The 18,518-nt window shown below is 44.8% G+C and overlaps 1 protein-coding gene across 14 annotated transcripts in view; it reads left to right on the forward strand.

Moving 5' to 3' along the window:
- Positions 1–18,518, forward strand: part of TNRC6B (trinucleotide repeat containing adaptor 6B) — a 212,340-nt gene that overhangs the window by 85,140 nt on the left and 108,682 nt on the right. Inside the window, exons 1-2 of one of the 14 annotated variants that reach the window (XM_073326951.1) lie at positions 10,361–10,910; positions 17,449–17,596. The exons of 11 other annotated variants lie outside the window; for them this stretch is intronic. In XM_073326951.1, coding sequence (XP_073183052.1) covers positions 17,499–17,596 — 98 coding nt within the window. In that variant the 5' untranslated portion in view covers positions 10,361–10,910; positions 17,449–17,498. Of the gene's footprint in view, positions 1–10,307; positions 10,911–17,448; positions 17,597–18,518 lie in introns of those variants that run through there. 2 more of the 14 variants (XM_073326903.1, XM_073326979.1) reach the window with 2 other exon arrangements.

Consider the following 18,518-nt stretch of genomic DNA (forward strand, 5'->3'; position numbering starts at 1 on the left):
GGGGGGGGGGGATTTGGCCAGATTGGACTGCAAATTCCCTCTCCCCCACATATGAACCAAACTGGAGGGTAAAGAGTCCAAAGACCTACAAGTTAGAAAAAGCAGTAGATGAACCTGAGCCCCGCTGAAGTAGATGAATGACCCAGAAGAGGGGATGTTCTGTATATTTATCAGCTTTACCTGTGATTATTTCACTTAAAGAGCTACATCCTAGGTTAGCCTCACTCCTAAACTCTTCATATTTCTTTGACTACTGGAGATTTGGCTATAATTAGATTGACCTCACATGGAATATGAACCGTCCAGGGGAGTGAGTGGTGGGGGTATTGTTTTATTCATCCTAGGATTTATTCACCGAAGATAATCCTCCTTGGTTCCCCTTCTGAAAGGAAGAGATTGTTGGAGGAAGAATATGAGTCTGCGATTAGATTGTTTACATAGGAAGGTCCAGCAGCCTTAATTAAGATCTATTACCCGTAACTGAGGTTTGTTCATTGAGACATGGAGGAGAGCACAAACCCCTCCCAGCCACTACCTTCCCCCCCCCCCCTTGTTTTTTCCACTCCACATTCAAAATATATTGGAAGCCAAGAATACAACTCCAGATTGAGATTTTCCCTCTGGACTCTTGTGCAGTTTCCCTAGATAACTTCTGTGTTGTTTAATTCCTCAAGCAGACAACAGGATTATGGGTATGACTAGAAATACCATCCTCCCAGCAGACCATGTGGCTAGAACTAAGGGTTAGTGATCATGTTTATGCAGGTATCAGAGCTCTGAGTTTTTTCTTCTTCTAGTACAATGTTGAGGTAATAGGCATATGGATCGTCCGTTGACTATAAGACAGATAAAGGAGATTTGTTGAACTCCTTGCCCATCATGGGGTTAGCAACTTCTTTAGGTGGTGATGCTTTTGATTACATTAAGGGCTATGAATGGAGTCAGACTGTCTACATTTGTAGTTAGCTGATCCTTTTTCTAAGGCTTCAAAAGGAAGGGCAGTTAGTGAAGAGAAATTATTCAGGGAAGGACTAGTAGAGATTTTCAGGTCATTTGCAAAGATCTGTCCACAGGTTTCATGCATGATGGGTCATGTAGAAATAGAGAGTGACATTAGTAAGAAAACGCTGGGATCAGGTCAGAGAGGCCCTCCCTAGGGGCTTTTAGCGCTGTTTCAGCCTCAGCACAGCATTCTCTCACAGAGAGGAAATCCTCCGAGTCCTTTTCTAAACATCCTAAGAGGAGGAGGAGTGCTAATTCCCATCCCAAGGAGTCATCCTCAAGAAGATCTTGTTCCCCAACCAGGTCGACAGCTTCAGAGATGATGTCCTCAAGGCTTGGTACTGTGAAGGCAATAGGCTCCTCCAGTACCAGTGTAGTGGGAAAGCCCCGCAGGTCTAAGTCCAGTCATGGTGCTGGAAAGACCCCGGTACTGCCTACTTTGAAAATGACAGAGCAAACGGAGTATGGGTATTGTTGGACTTAACTTCTCTCCTGGTACCCCTATTGAGTTCTTAGGTACTATGTAAGCCTCCAGCCGCATTGGTGCCATCTGTGAAGCACCCTAAGTAATTGGTACTGATCAGCAAGGACAGGTGTAGTCCCACAATACCCCTCAGTGCTGCAACATTTTTTGATGCCACAACAATACTTGATACTGCAACATCATTTAGTGTTGCAAGATTTTAGATGCACAAAGGACTTATCAGTGACTGCTGAACCAGAGGGTACCAATCTCCTTTCATTACTGAGAGCCACTTGATCTTTGGAGTGCTATACATTCCTTCTACCATCACCTACCTTTTTAGTTTGCACTCCACCAACAGAAGAAGAAGAAATCTCCATCATCCTCTTCCCTTCAGATTTCTGTTCAGGATTCCCCCTCGTATTAATATACGAACCCCTTTCTTGGCGGGGTAAGGTTGATACTCAAGGACCTCACCACTCCTGGTGGGAGCAGCACTGAATGCCACATGCTCCCCCGTATGGTCCTCAGTGGCCATATTGGGATCCCTGGGCAGCTTATCACAGACACTTTTCCAGCGCCTCAATCTTCTCCTACTGGGATAACAGGGAGACTCAAGCTTCTTCTCCCCAGCAACAGGATGGAGCATTTGCAGCCCAAGAAACTAAGGAGGATAAAGCTGTAATGTCTCCTCCTCCACCTGTGACTGATGACTTTTGGCAGTTCCAGGATCTTGTTAGGTGGGTAGCAGAATTCCAACAGTTACTTCTTCAAGAGGTCAGAGAATCCCAACCCAAGCTGTCGGATATTCTGCAATCTGAGAGACCATCCAGAATTGCCCTTCCTGTCAATAAGGCTCTCCTGCATCCTGCAAAATCCATTTGGCAGTCTCCAGCTACAGTAACTCCCACATGTAAGAGGGCTGATTTAAAAAAAAAAAAAAAAAAAAAAATTACATGCCCACTAAGGACTCAAAGTTCTTATTCTCCCTCCCTCCACCTAACTCTCTGGTTGTTGATATGGTTAATGAATGGGGTAAGCAGCATCTTTATAAGTCACCCTGTATGACAGAGACCAAAAGTGCCAGGACCCGCTGGGGAGAAAATCCTATTAATCTAATCAGCAACCCTACAGTTCCATATTGTGAGTTACTAGGTGCTGATGGCAAAGTACAACTACATAAACTATACAAAGTTGGATTGTCTATTGAACTGCTTCCGCTGGACCAAAGGGAAAAATTTCAAGCCACTAATTTGAGGGACAGTTACTAGCCAGAACATCTCTTCAGGCAGTTCTGGATACTGCAGATACCAAGGCCCGCTCCATCTCTACGACAGTGGTGATGCACAGGGCTTTCTGGTTATAGCTACATGACTTCTCCAGAGAAGTCCAGAATATGATAGAGGAACTTCTGTTTGGTGGACTGAAGCTGTTTGTGGAAAATACCCAAGAGTCATTGCATACCCTTAAGGATTCCAGGGCCACGTTACGCTTGTTAGGTACCTTGCTCCTGCAAACAAAAGGAAGTTTAATAGATCACAAATGGCTCACAGATCCTGTCTGATGCAATTCTCTGGATTTCAGAGACCAACAGAATCTCCAAGAAAGAGAGAGAAGTTCCAGAGAAAGATACCTTCTAACCCACTTGATGCATCTACACAGCAGCCTTCCTCATCAAAGCCTCAGTTCTTTCTCAATTGCTTGCTCATGTTGATTCCATTCTAGGTGTGTGCATGTGCACAGTCATTGGAGCCGTAGCGGTATCCGTAGGGTTGGCTGTGGCGCCCCCTTGAGTGTCACGCTCATGCGTTGGTATGTTAGGCACTGCCAACCTTACGCCCTCTCAGTTCCCTTCTTACCGCCCATGACGGTTGGTCGGAGTGCCTTGTCTTGCATTGCAAGGGTGTTAGCGGTTCTTACAGTCCATTGTTCTGTCTCCTTTGTTAGTTGATAGGTACTTAATTAGACCTTTAAGTGTTAGTGTAGTAGTTTAGGAGTTAGAGGTCCCAGCTAGGACTTTGCCTCAGAGCGAGGCATACCCCGTTCCCCAGGCTTTAAGCCATAGTCATTGTGCAGCCAGCCGAAGCCCGTTAGTGACCCCCCATGAGAGCTGTTTAAAGTGTTTGGGGGAGTCCCACAGAAAGGATAAGTGCAGGATCTTGAAAAACTTTCACCCTCAAACTCAGAAGGAGTGGGACATCCGCTTGAGGGCCCTCCTCATGGAGGCTGCACTTCTTTGTCCTATCTTGGCACCCTCTCGATCGGACTCCATGCCTGGTACCTTGGTACACAGCGTACCACCAGCACTGGAATCCACTTGGCACCATTCCCCATCCCCAGTGCCTAAGAAAGGTTGAAGTTGACGGACTCACTGGCGCCGCAGAAGAAAGGGGCTTCGGGCAAAGGACCTGTGTCAGGCCACGTGCCTTCCGGAGCTGCTTCGCAGTACCCATGCAGTCAGACCCCACCCCCCATCCCCAGCCCGGGACCTGCCTCCAACTCCTGGAAGCAGCAGGGGGTCCTGGCCCCTAGTAAATTCATCTGTGCCTGAAGTGGACCTGGCGGCCAAAGAGCAAGTAGGCTGACTGGCACCGCAGACGCCAAGCCAGGTGATGGACCCGGCCAAGGCCCCAGCATCTATGGGCAAGCCGGTTATGGGACCGCCCCCTAAAACAGTGGAGCATACCCAATCCCTGGACTGCAGGCATCAATCCCCATTGCTGCGGCCTCGGACCCTGGTAACAAGACACAGGTCCTTGACACCAAGTCTCCACCCGCAAGGCACGGGACGCCTGAGTTACGATGCCGATCCCTGTATCCCTGGTACTGTCAGCCTTCCTGCCAGAGTTCACCACAGTGCAGATTACCATCGCGTAGGCAGTCTCCTAGGTGTCGATCCCCACGCTGTGGGATTGTTCCCGGTTGCAACACCGGTCTCTGGCTCCTGGTACCGCTCTTCGGGCTGGCACTGGTCCTTGCCCTCTGCTCCCCAGTTGCTGATGAGGATCAGTTCTGATCAGATCAGACTCAGGCATTTACAGTTCTGCCCTGGTCACTGGAAGGGCAATGGTCCGAGCCTAAATGGGAGTTCAGCCCTTCACCTATAAAACGCGTCTTGCCACTGGCCTGCGAGACCAGCGTGGTTCCTGCAGCGGGTGTGGAGGCAGGAGCAATGGCTCGCTCAGTGGCAGTACTAGAACCCACGGGATGTACCTGTTATGCCGGTCCCATACTCCTACCATTTTTCCAAGGCCACATCAGACAAGCTACCCCCGGTACAGCTGGCACCCGAGTCGGAGTGGCCCTATTGCCCAAGGAGCTGTCCCCGGACGAGGAAGGGGAAGCCGCCCCTCAGACTGCTGTGCAGTCATCTTAGTTGCCAGACAAAAGCGCTGACCGGCCCCTCACAAATGAGTGGCTCTGTCCTCAAAATTGCCAAGTCTGCAATGCAAGATCTCCTTTTCCATTCCGCCTACCTCCAAGAAGGTGGAAAAGAAGAAGTACTATGTCCCCACAAAGGGATTTGAGTACCTGTACACCCACCCTCCAGTGGGGTCCCCCTGGTTGTGTCTGCCATCAACAAAAAGGCCAGGAAGAGCTAGGAGAGTGGTACATGAAAAATAAAAATGACAAGAGGCTGGACTTGTTTGGCAGGAAAATTTATTTGACAGACAGCCTGAATTTTGGGTGTCTAGCCATCCAGCCCTGCTCGGTAGGTACAACTCCATCAGCAAGTTTCCGGAGGGCTTCCCACAGGATCGAGCCCAGGAGTTTGCTATTTTGGTGGAAGAGGGCAAAATGGTGGCGAGCGGTAACCTTCCGATGGCCTGGAAAGCTATGGACTCTGCAGCCAGGGTAGTCACCTCTGCGGTGGTCATGAGGTGCAGCTCCTCATTACAGTCCTCTGGGCTGTCCCAGGAGATGCAGACTACCCTTCAGTACCTCCCGTTTGAGGGAGCCAGGGCTCTTTTCAGAGCTGACTGATGCACGGCTTCACGGCCTTCAAGACTCCCATGCCATCCTCCGTTCCTTCGGCTTACACACCATCCAGTAGACTAGAAAGCACGTTCCGTCAGCCTCCGCCTCCGTCAAGGTCCTGGCGTGTTCCCCAGTCCAGCTTCTACAGGAAGAAGGACAGAGATAAAGGATTTAAATGGTGTCACTCTTCGTCTTCCTGTTCCTCTGCCCAGTCTGGTTCTTCCAGAGCCCAGGGAAGCCAGAAGCAGGCATTTTGAGGATGCGCCTGGGGATGGTGCCCCAGTCACTTCCCAGGATCCACCTCCCTGCTCTTTCCTCAACCGCCTGCACCCCTTCTGGTCAGCTTGGTCGCGGCTGACTTCAGACTGTTGTGTGCTCGACATAATATCTTCAGGCTACATACACCCTGCAGTTCGTGGCTGACCCTCCCTCCCAACCCCCCTTCCCTGTCCCTTTTCAGGGACCCTTCTCACAAGCTGCTCCTTGTTCAGGAGGTCGAGAACCTCCTATGCCTGGCGGCGATGGAGGATGTCCCTCCAGACTTGAAGGGGGCGAAAGGGTTCTACTCCCATTATTTCCTAATCCCAAAAGCAAAAGGGGGCCTCAGACCCATTCTGGATCTGCGCTGCCTCAACATGTCTCTAAAGAAGTTACTTTTGCATGGTCTCTCTGGCCTCCCTTATTCCCTCTCTGGATGCGGGAGACTGGTACATTGCCCTCGGCTTGAAGGATGCATATTTCCATATTAACATTTTCCCGGGGCACAGGCGTTTCCTCAATTTTGGGTTGGGCTACTGCCATTTTCAATTCATTGCACTGCCCTTCGGTCTTTTGTCAGCCCCAAGAGTGTTTACAAAGTGTATAGCGCCTGTGGCTGCTTACCTGAGGCATTGAGGGGTGCAAATTTATGTCTACCTTGATGACTGGCTGAAAAAGGGCTGGTCCCAGGATCAAGTGTGGCTTCACCTATTGAGACCTGGGGCTGTGAATAAACAAGAAAAAATTGATCTTAATTCCAGTACAATGCATAGAGTACATTGGTGGGGTCTTCAACTCTACTCAGGCCAGAGCCTTCCTCCCTGAGGCTCTGTTTCAAGCCATGGTGGACCTGATCTTGTGCATGCAAGCCCACCCTCACCACCGCTCAGACGTGCCTGCGATTGCCTGCACTTACATGGTCTGGGACACGTGGCTCTGCCTCAGGCCCCTACAGGCGTGGCTGGCGTCGGTCTAATCTCCAACAGACACAGCGTGGACCATATGGTCAGGGTCCCCAGACCACGTACTGTCGTCACTCACACGGTGGCAAATCCTTCATTGGTGTTGGAGGGGGTTCCCTTTGCGGCTCCTTCCCCGTTGGTGACCCTCATCTCTGATGCCTCGGACCTGGGGTGGGGAGCCCACCGTGGCGATTTCAGCATGCAAGGTTGTTGGTCAAGTCATGACCGCTCCCTACATATCAGTGTTGGGGAGCTCAGAGCAGTTCGCCTGTCCTGCAAAGCCTTCCTACCTAACATAAAAAGCAGGGTGGTCTAGGTCCTGACGGACAACACAGCCCTATGTTCTATATCAACAAGCAAGGCGGGGCTAGGTAGTCTGCCCTTTGCCAGGGAACCCTCAAGCTCTGGAACTTCTGTGTACAACAGGGCATCCATCTCGTAGCCGCACACCCCCTGAGGCCAGGAATGCTTTGGCAGATCACTTCATCAGGACCTTCTTGTCTCGCCATGAGTGGTCCCTCCGTCCGGAAGTGGTCAGCTTTATCTCCCAGAGGTGGGGATCTCCCCAGGTGGACTTGTTCGCATACGGGCAGAACAGAAAATGCCCCGTTTTCTGCTCAATTCGGGGGATCGACAGAGGCTCCCTGTTGGACTCTTTTCTGTTCCCGTAGTCAGAGGCTCTGTTGTATGCCTTCCTTGCAGTGCCGCTAATTCAGAGTCCTCATGAAAATCAAATAGGACAGGGCGAAGATGAGCCTAATAGCACCGGCTTGGCCATGCCAGCACTAGTTCGGCACACTGCTGGACCTCTCGGTGTCTGCTCCGTTAACAGCTGGCGCTCAGACTGGACCTGCTGTCCAAAACCACGACAGTCTTCTACATCCAAACCTGGCGATGTTGCACCTGACAGCTTGGCTGCTGCCTGGTTAAATGCGGAGGAGCAGGAGTGCTCAGTCGTTGTCCAGCAGGTCCTGTTGGGCAGCAGAAAGCCCTCCACCAGAGCGATCTACCTAGCCTAACGGAAGCGGTTCACTTGTTGGACCTTGGATAAAAGGTATTCAGCCCAAGTGGGCCTCGTTACAGTTGATCCTGGACTACCTTCTGCATATCAAGCTGCAAGACCTATCTCTTTCATCTATCAAGGTCCACTTGGCTGCTATTTCGGCCTTTCGTCCGCCACTCGAAGGTAGGTTGGTTTTCGCCTAGGACATGACTGCCAAGTTCCTCAAGGGCCTGGAGAGCCAAACGAACACCACAACAAGCAGGTGTTAGTTCCCCAGCCGGTGAAGCATTCCCTAGACTGGTGGAAGGTTCATCACAATGTAGGGATAGGAGTTCCTTTTCTTCAGCTGATGCCAATGATAACCATAACCATGGATGCAGGGATAGTTAAGTCCAAAGCAGTTTGCGAAGAGCTACAAAGGGATCTCACAAAACCGGGTGACTGGGCAACAAAATGGCAGATGAAATACAGTGTTGATAAATGCAAAGTAGTGCACAATGGAAAACGTAATCCCAACTGTACATATAAAATGATGGGGTCTAAATTAGCTGTTACCACTCAAGAAAGAAATTTTGGAATCATTGTGGATAGTTCTCTGAAAACATCCACCCAGTGTGCAGCAGCAGTCAAAAAAAGCTAACAATGTTGGGAATCATTAAGAAAGGGACAGATAATAAGACAGAACATATCATATTGCCTCTATATAAATCCATGGTATGCCCACATCTTAAATGTTGTGTGCAGATGTGGTTGTCCCATCTCAAAAAAGATATATTGGAATTGGAAAAGGTTCAGAAAAGGGCAACAAAAATGATTCGGGATATGGAACAGCTTCCGTATGAGGAGAAATTAATAAGATTGGGACTTTTCAGCTTGGAAAAGAGATGACTAAAGGGGGATGTGATAGAGGTCTGTAAAATCATGACTGGTGTGGAGAAAGTAAATTAGGAATTAATTTAATAAGGAACTGGAATTAATTTGCAAACTGGACACCATTAAATTAGGCTTGAATAAAGACTGGGAGTGGATGAGTCATTACACAAACGAAAAACTATTTCCCTGTGCTAATTTTCCCCCCTACTGTTACTCACACCTTCTTGTCAACTGTTTGAAATGGGCCATCCTGATTATCACTACAAAAGTTTTTTTTTTTTCTCCTGCTGATAATAGCCCACCTTGGGGCTATTAGAGTTGGTATGGCAATCTCCATTTTTTCATGTTCTGTGTGTGTGTGTGTGTGTATATATATATATATATCTTCCTACTGTATTTTCCACTACATGCATCTGATGAAGTGGGCTTTAGCCCACAATAGCTTATGCTCAAACAAATTTGTTAGTCTCTAAGGTGCCACAAGTACTCCTCATTCTTTTTAAATAAGGAAATATTATTTACTCCTTCTCATAACACAAGAAGTAGGGGCCACCAAATGAAATTAATAGGCAGCAGGTTTAAAACCGACAAAAAGAAGCATTTATTCACACAATGTAGTCAATCTGTGGAACTCTTTGCCAGAGGATGTTATGAAGGCCAAGACTATAATCTCTAAGACTTAGTCTCTAAGGTGCCACAAGTACTCTTGCTCTGTTTGCTAGAAGCTGGGAATGGGCGACAGGGGATGGATGAATCACTTGATGATTACCTGTTCTGTTCATTCCCTCTGGGGCACCTGGCATTGGCCACTGTTGGAAGACAGGATACTGGGCTAGATGGACCTTTGGTCTGACCCAGTATGGCTGTTCTTATGTTCCTGTTTCTCTGCCTCCTCCCCCCAGAGCCCAGCACGGGGGCAGACACTTGCACCCCTTTACACTCAGAGCCCAACTGTGGGGTGCTCCCCAGCCCAGACACTCACATCCCTTTGTCCCCAAAGCCCAGTCGCAATCCCCTGCCAGTTCAGACACTCGCACCCCCTCCACTCCCAGAGCTGAACCGTGGCCCCCCTGCCAGCCCATACACTCGCATCCCTTCCTCCCTGAGAGCCCAGCTGTGGCCTCCTGCCAGCCCAGACACTCTGCACCCCCTCCTTCCCCAGAACCCAGCTGCAGGATGCCCCCCAGCCCAGAAACCCACTCTCCCTATCCCCCAGAGCCCAGCTGCGCTCCCCACCCCAGCCTCATGTCCTCTCCTCCCAGAGTCCATGGATCCAGAGGGAGAAACAACTTGATGCTGGGTCCCAGGCTTCTCCAGCTTGGGATATGAGACAGTTCAACATAGAACAAGAAAAGGGCTAGATTGTTTAGGAATTTGGAGGGGTGCGCTGTTTACTAATAAGTTAGAGTAGGGTGTGTATGTTAATAGAAAATAAGCTTTATTCAAAGTTTGGAGAAGTGTCTGTGTCTGGTTGTGTCCCACGTTTCTCTCCAATCCTCATCTGCTTGCTTACCTGCTGCCTGTTCTTAGGCTGACAAATAGCTGTCTGGAACTGCTGATATGTAGGGGCTCAGTTTTGAAGTGGTAAAGGTGTGTCTCTTAGTGCTGGTGGCAGTATTTATTACTGCGTAGTCTTGCATTTGTAAAGCCAGATGGGGCCTTCCTAAAGGGACACTTTCTCTTGCAGGGGTGTGGGGGGGGGGGGGGGAGGGAGCAGACAGCAACTGCTGGGGCCATGTGCACCTAAGTCCAGTACAGAAGACTGAATATTGTTGTTGGAAACTTAATTTTTGCATTTCATGTCTTATAACTTTTCATCGGTGCAAGCTTAATGTTACATTAACATGATTCACTGGTTTAATTTGTATCTAGTGTAAAAAAAATCCAACTATGCTTTTATTTAGTTCTGTCCCCAGATATACTGGATAAAATCTTGTTTCTGTGTACTACTTTTGCATGATAAATAGATGAGAAGTAATGCAGATGGAAAGTATGCTACAGCAGCATTACACTATTGAGGGAAAGCTGCGCACTGCGAAGTAGTCTTTTAGGTGCAAAAAAGGCTGCTTTCCCTTTAAGATTGTAGCATTCCACCCTCCTCTTCCTGATTGACAGCCTGCCCCAAGTCACATGACCTGCCTCTATTTGAAGGTCACAAAAAGCTTCTTCCTTTAGAGAGACAGAGGGGAGAGAGAGCGCAAGAGCGAGAGAGTGAGTTCAAGCCAAAATGGCCGACAGAGTCTCTGCTCGTTTCTGAACATTTAAAATTGAAAAAAACATATACAGAAATCATTCTTGGATCTCTTTTCATTTCCATTTCTACCTTGTATGCCTCAACTCGCTGGATTTAAGCACTGCTGCACTTTATGAGGTTAGTAGTATCTTTCAGCTATTTTTTTAACCTACCGATAGATTGTATGTGGATCAGGTCTGACCGTTTCATCTGTGGTGTTGCATGGCGATGTTTGTCTGGCATAAACACTTGCTTCAGACGATTGTGAATCATTGAGCTCTTACATCTAATGGACTTTGACAAGATTTTACGATTTGAAAAGCTGTGGCAGAAGTGTTTTGAAAAATTTGAAAGGGTTTGATTGCAATTTAAATACATTTATATGCAAATTACATAATTTTTCTGTTTTCCAAACAAGCGAGAGTGCTAGGGATTATTGAAAATCCTGTGTTATTTAAACAGGCTCTCCCTCCCCCCCCCACCGATTTTCTCCCCCAAGAACCTGAAGCTCTTAAATCTGCTGCAAAAATTTGCATAAATATAAATGGGTTTGCATTCTTTCTACTGCTAGGGCCGACAAGGGGAGTGGGGGACGAATGTTTTTACTAGGCCATACTTGCCATAAAGATGTAAAACCTAAAATGATGCATCAGTACGTTTTAAATATTGGGGTTGGGGAGTGAGTACTGGGAGATTTAAGATTTGGAGGATTCCTGTGCTTGAAAGCCTCCTGTGCAAAATGTGCTTCAGTGCTCATCCTCTCTTGCATGGCTTGCGCTCCTCTTTTTTTTCTCTGTCTCATGCCCCCGCTCTGCAACCAGATGTGTTTTTATTTTGGTCGTAGTTGGGACCAAATGGTACTGCCCCGTAAACATGGCATTTAGAGTTCAAACCAGTCAGTCGTGCTAGCTTAGTCTCAGTTTAAAAGTAGTCTTTCCTAACCCCCTGCTCCCTGAGGGAGCTCCCCCTTATTGCACATCACAAATTTTAGTCCAAAAAATTTTTACCAAACCTTTTTTAAGGTATTTATATACACATCTGAGATATGGGACTATAGCTTTTTTTTTTTTTTTTTTTTTGCAGGATGTTTGTTTCATATCCAATAGGAAATGACCATTCACATACATATTAAGACATGCAGTTCAAGAGCTGTCATCTTATTCTAAATCTTCTTCAAATTTTGCATTGTTGAAAATTAAATCCGAATTGATTTTTACATCTCCTCTAGAACCAAGCAGAAGAGTAAAGGGAAATAACTGTAAATCTTGCTTTCTGGGAACAGCCCCCTCCCCCTGCATTGTAAGAGTGTGATGTAATGCTCCTTTTCGTGGAGTGGAAGAAATAAGACAAAGTAGTTTTTGCTGTGGTCGTGTACGTTCTCCCCCAGCTCCCTTCTTTCTGAGAGGCCTTGTACTCTGTGTGTGACATATTTTTGTAGTCGGCTGGTTAGGCAGCAGATTACTGTAGGGACAATCACATCCAGTTAATCTGAATCCATTTTCAGACTCTAATTTAAAAAGAAAAAATCTAATTATATTCAACAAGTCAAGGATGAAAACCTCCTCTAATAGGGGATCACCATGTATGTCTTTTCTGAGCCCACAGCTGCATGGTCAGAGCACAAACTGAATAGGCAAACCTGAATGTATTTGACAGAAAAACATCTTCATTTTTTCTGGTTTCATTCCAGTACATTATCGCATGAGACTCCTGGGATAGGAGACCGTTCAAAATATAACAAGAAAAGAGCTAGAATGTCTAGGAATTCGCAGGGGCAGGCTGTTTAGTAATAAGTTAGAGTAGGGTATGTATGTTCATTAGGAAAATAAGCTTTATTCTGAGTTGGAGGAGTGTGTCTGTGTCGCTAAAAATTGTTTTACTTTTGGGGTTCATTAGGGGGTGGATGCTGATGGATAACCTAGTTCAATAACAAAGTAACCCTAAGTGGAAGAGAATGTTAATGAACTGAAGGTGGATTCCATCTTCTGCTGTGTAAGAATCTCCTCTAACTGTGACCTGATGCTAAAAGATAGGGAAATATGGGCTTAAATCTGTTTTCATTAGCATGGTCTTGTGGGCTAATGAAGATATTACTGTAATCAAAATCCAATTAATACACCTGTTGCTTAGGCCAATTCAACTAGTCTTTCGTGAAATGTGTAAAAAAAACATTGTGGAAATGTAATGATACTTTTTAAGTAAAAAATACCAACTTGAGTATTTCATATGGTATTTGTTGTGGTCATTGGATGGTTGGCCTTGGGAGGAAGGAGGAACATGGACTTGGTTCTGGTTTGCTAATGGCACTGGAGTTGGCCTTGTTTTTGCTGCATATTTTTATTTCACTTTGTTCGTTATGCCATTTGATAATGTGTAATATATACGTGTTACCTATCATGTGTCTAATTCAGCATGATAGTACATTGGTTGAAAAACAGCAGGCTGTTTTCCAGTCTTGACTGCTCTTCAGGACTGCAGTAGATTGGCCTGGATAAGACAAAAAGGAGCAAAATTTGGAAGTAGCAGTGTCCACAGCACATAAGATGTGAACTCCTGCCTAGGTGTACGTCCTTGAAGGTACACTGTGAATACGGGCTTTAAAAGGGATTTTCTTTTTCCTCTGGACAAACATGAACGGATGGCAATGTAAACCTTTTAAGTGTTTTCACCAAACAGGACCTAGAATAGGATACACAAGTTACTTTGCAAGCTGCAAAATCCCAGCCACCATGTTGGAGTCTTACTTCCAGAGGAGAGAGGAAACATATCAAACTTTTACTGGTGTGGGCAGGGGAATTGACCTGGACAATTCTCCATATTGTTAGTGTTCAAATATGCTTTTGCAATACAAAAGGAAAATTTAAAATTATTTCAGGTCAATCTGAGGGAGTCCCCGCAGGAGGCATACATCCAAGGTTTCAGCCACAAGCTTGTGTACTTAGTAGTAGCATTTTTTTTGGAATTTGAGGTTCACCATACTTTTTTTTTTTTTTTTAAAGTGGTGGCAGTGTCTACAAAACTCTCTCTCTGTTGGTCATTTATTGACATTCCCTTTTTAATTATTGCAGATATCTGCAGCAATTGGAAAGTCCGTTCACAAGACAGACTCACAACTTTAATAATTTAATGATTTTTTGGGGGTAAGGGGGGCAAGGGGGCAGGGTGAAGGAGGTAAGATCAGGTTTCAATGAATTTGGACAGTGACACTAGTGGTTTTGAACATAGCAAAAATAAATAAATTAAAAACCATTTGGTAGGCCTCTTCTGCTGGCAACTTTTTCTTTCTTTACTACTGTAAAGGATTTCCAAGACTCTGCTGCTTAATTGAGGAAAGGAAGTGTGCTGTTTCCAAAAGAGTCAGTTCAAGTTGGCAGGAATCTGTTGCCCATCCTCAGTGTCTTCAACTTAGCAAAGCTTCAAAGAGAGATACTTGCAAGTGGCTGGCTGAGACAAATCTTCATTCAAAACTCTATTAGGGGATTATGCATGGGTGTTTGAATCTCATTTTTGTAGCCTGCCTAAAAGTTTGTAAGTTTAGTGTGTACTCTTAAAGACTAGGGGCCAGATTTTTCCCAGTGGGAGTTAGGCAGCTAGGTACTCTTAAATCTCAAGCGCCTCGGTGCCTAATTTCCATTGGGAAAAATCCAGCCCATAGTCTTTAGGGTATCAACACTGCTATTAAAAACCTGCTGGTGGCCCATGCTGGCTGACTCGGGCTCAGGGGCTGTTTAATTGTGATGCGGATGTTTGGGCTCTGGGACACTGCAAGTTGGGAGAGTCCCAGAGGTCGGGTCCAGCCTGAACCCAAATGTCCACACCACAGTTAAATAGCCCCATAGTTCAGTTCCTTGCACTGGCCAGCCGCAGGTTTTTAATGCAGTGTAGACATGCCCAAAGAGAGAGAGACAAACCTCTTGGTCCAGTTGCTAGCAGAAGAGGACTTTTTTAAAGCACCTATGTGCCTAATTCTCATCAATTTAAATGAGAGTTAGGTGCTTTTTGAAAATCCTACTAAGGACTTAACTTGCATTTTTAAGTGCTTACATACATTTTGAAAATCTGGCCTTAACTGCTGAATTATAGTTCAATAGGTAGACATTAACGTGTGTTGAGGTGAATATCCAGATTTACTGATCTGAAAGATTAAAAGAAAATGTTGAGTATTTACTTCATGGAACAATAAATATTGATGATCACTGAAGCCTGAAGTCAGAGTTTTATTACATATACTATATCCTGAATATTTAAATCAGAACTATGTGCAAGTCTCTTCATGATCATGAAATTCTTAAGGGTAATAACAGGTTTCAGAGTAACAGCCGTGTTAGTCTGTATTTGCAAAAAGAAAAATGCATCTGATGAAGTGAGCTGTAGCTCACGAAAGCTTATGCTCAAATAAATTGGTTAGTCTCTAAGGTACCACAAGTACTCCTTTTCTTTTTAAGGGTAATAGGTTTTTAAAAAATAACATTTTAAATAGGAATAGAGTTAATGTCCAGAAAAAAAAACTGACTTCCAAGCCAATTGGAATACAGTCAGTTTGATGGGTTAACTTTGTTCTAAATCTCAGTGTTGATCTTTTGAAGTAGTAAGACATTAAGAACTTGGTGATTTATCACATGCCTTTTTTGAAAATGACGAGCTAAGATGTTCTTGTATGGTATGTAATAAATCCAACATTACTCATCTCATTTTTTTTCTTTGGGGTGCTGTTGCTGTTTATTATTATTAATGATTATATATTATTGATCTTAGTGACCGAAAACTAGCTATCTGAGGTCAGGTGTCTTAATTGCACATAAGACTAACTGGTTCCCTTTTTGGTAGTTCAAAGTCAGAGGCCAAGGACTGAATGGTCTTGGAGACAAAACTTTCATCTCATTCATAGTGATGGTGGTGGCATAACAATGTTTAAGAGACATTTTTGGAGGTATTGAGTGGCTCTTACACAGCCATAACTGGTTTCCTATTCTGTTGGCAGAGAACTTAAGGCCCAGGTATGAACTGGAAGAGCTGGGTTCCAGTTCCGCCTCTACTATAAATTCTGTGTGCTTTTGAGCAAGTTAACTTTATGTGCCTCAGTTTCCCCATCTGCAAAATTAAGAGGTACATTATTTATAAAGTGCTTGAGAACCTAGGATGGAAAATACCATAAGTACAAAGCACTTATAGAAGTTAAAATGATAATATTAAATTGGGGGTAGATTCTATAAATTGAATTTGAGTTTGCAGTGCACTGTGGTCATAAAAAGGCAGTGCAGTGTTAGGCTGCAAATACATAGTTACATGCTAATAGGGAGGTAGTTCTCTTTTCTAGATGGTGTTTGTGAGTCTGCCTTTTGAATACTGTAAAGTTCAGACTATTTGAATAGCAGAAAGGTGATGATGAGCTGGAGGGAGTTAAGAGAAGAGTCACAAAAAATATAGAAGAGACTGATCTAGCAACAAAGATTTAAAAGATATATAGCGGGGCAATAAAACGATATAATTAAACCTACAAGTAGTGAAGTGTATAAACTCTAAGGGAGCAATGAATTGTTTAGCCAAAGTAAAAATATCAGGAAACAATTTGTAACTGTGTTACAGCTGATGACAAGGCTGAATACTCTATAGTTAAGGCTATTAATCTATTCCCATAATAACCCACTATTTTCACATGTTCATAACTTAGCAAAGCGTTTATGGCTTATTACAACAATCTGTTTTCCACTAACCCCCCATTTTGTTCTATGACTACTGGGTTGTTAAGGGGCCATTTCACCTTGAATGGTCCCTTAGAATATGTGCTAACTACTTATGGTATAAACTATCTGTTTGACCTTGTATTTAGCTCTGACACTCAGATTACTTTTCTCAGACTTGTGGAAGAGCTCTATGTAGCTTGAAAGTTTCTCACTGACAGAAGTTGGTCCAATAAAAGATATTACCTCACCTACCTTGTCTCTATAATAGCTCAGCATGCACATTTTGATATGATATTGTCAGTGCTTTGACTCTATGAAATAGTCGGAGTGAAATCCCTTTGTGTGTTTGAATTAGGTTTTCTTTCCCCTCTTCATTTCTCCATTTGTCTTAGGTTCTAATTGTATTTCAACTATTCTTTAAGTACTGCTACAGGAAGAACATTTGAAACTGGAAACGTGATAGAGACTTGGTTCTCAAAGAAGAGTAGTGCCTTTACATGTTGTGGGTGGGTTGAGAAGCAGGAAGGGGATAAAAATAAAATTGATGGAAAAATCATTTCATAAGATTTTATTAGCGGAGCTTAGTAAGGCACCACCTCTTTGTAATGTCACAGTAGCCTTTGGCCCCAATCCTGGACGTGCCTAAGTATGTGCACAACTTAATACACACGAGTAGTCCCACTGAAAATCAGTGTATAAAATTTATGCATGTGCTTATGTCTTTGCAGTTTTGGTGCCGTGTTATCTGCTAAGCCTGACAGACACATATCCAGCTGTTTGTTGAGAGTATGCAGTTTTGAGTGTTCATTCTTAATCTTTCCCTGTATGCTATATAGGATGTTGATCAGGTGGTTTTGCAGTTTCTTTGAGTGTGTGTGGCGTAATCTCTCAGCATATATCCGTATAACCGTGTTGCTCAGAGGTGTGAAAAATCCACACCGCTGAGTGACGTAATTATACTGACACCCGCCCCTTCCCCCCCATATAAACAGCGCTTTCTCGACAGGAGAGGTGGATTAACTACAGACTGGAGAACATAAGAATGGCCATACTGGGTCAGACCAAAGGTCTGTCCAGCCCAGTATCCTGTCTATCGACAGTGGCCAATGCAAGGTGTCCCGGAGGGAGTGAACCTGACAGGTAAGGATCAAGTGATCTGTCTCCACCCTCTGACAAACAGAGGCTAGGGACACCATTCCTTACCCATCCTGGCTAATAGCCATTAATGGACATAACCTCCATGAATTTATCCAGTTCTCTTTTAAACCCTGTTATAGTCCCAGCCTTCACAACCTCCTCAGGCAAGGAGTTCCACAGGTTGACACTGCACTGAGTGAAGAACTTCTTCCTTTTATTTGTGTTAAATCTGCTGCCCATTAATTTCATTTGGTGGCCTTTAGTTCTTATAATACGGGAACAAGTAAATAACTTTTCCTTATTCACTTTCTCCACACCACTCATGATTTTATATACCTCTATCATATCCCCCCTGAGTCTCCTCTTTTCCAAGCTGAAAAATCCTAGCCTCTTTAGTCTCTCCTCATATGCGACCCATTCCAAACCCCTAATCATTTTAGTTGCCCTTTTCTGAGCCTTTTCTAATGGCAGTATATCTTTTTTCAGATGATGGGGCCACATCTGTGCGCAGTATTCAAGATGTGGGCGTACCATAGATTTAAATAAGGGCAATAAGATATTCTCCGTCTTATTCTCTATCCCTTTTTTAATGATTCCTAACATCCCATTTGCTTTTTTTGACTGCCGCTGCACGGACATCTTCAGAGAACTATCCACAATGACTCCAAGATCTTTCTCTTGATTAGTTGTAGCTAAATTAGCGCCAATCATATTGTATGTATAGTTGGGGTTATTTTTTCCAATGTGCATTACTTTACATTTATCAACATTACATTTCATTTGCCATTTTGTTTCCCAATCACTTAGTTTGGTGAGATCTTTTTGAAGTTCTTCACAGTCTGTTTTGGTCTTAACTATCTTGAGCAGTTGAGTATCATCTGCAAATTTTGCCTCCTCACTGTTTGCCCCTTTCTCCGGATCATTT

Source organism: Lepidochelys kempii, chromosome 1 (assembly GCF_965140265.1).
Source record: "Lepidochelys kempii isolate rLepKem1 chromosome 1, rLepKem1.hap2, whole genome shotgun sequence".
Lineage (NCBI taxonomy): Eukaryota > Metazoa > Chordata > Testudines > Cheloniidae > Lepidochelys > Lepidochelys kempii.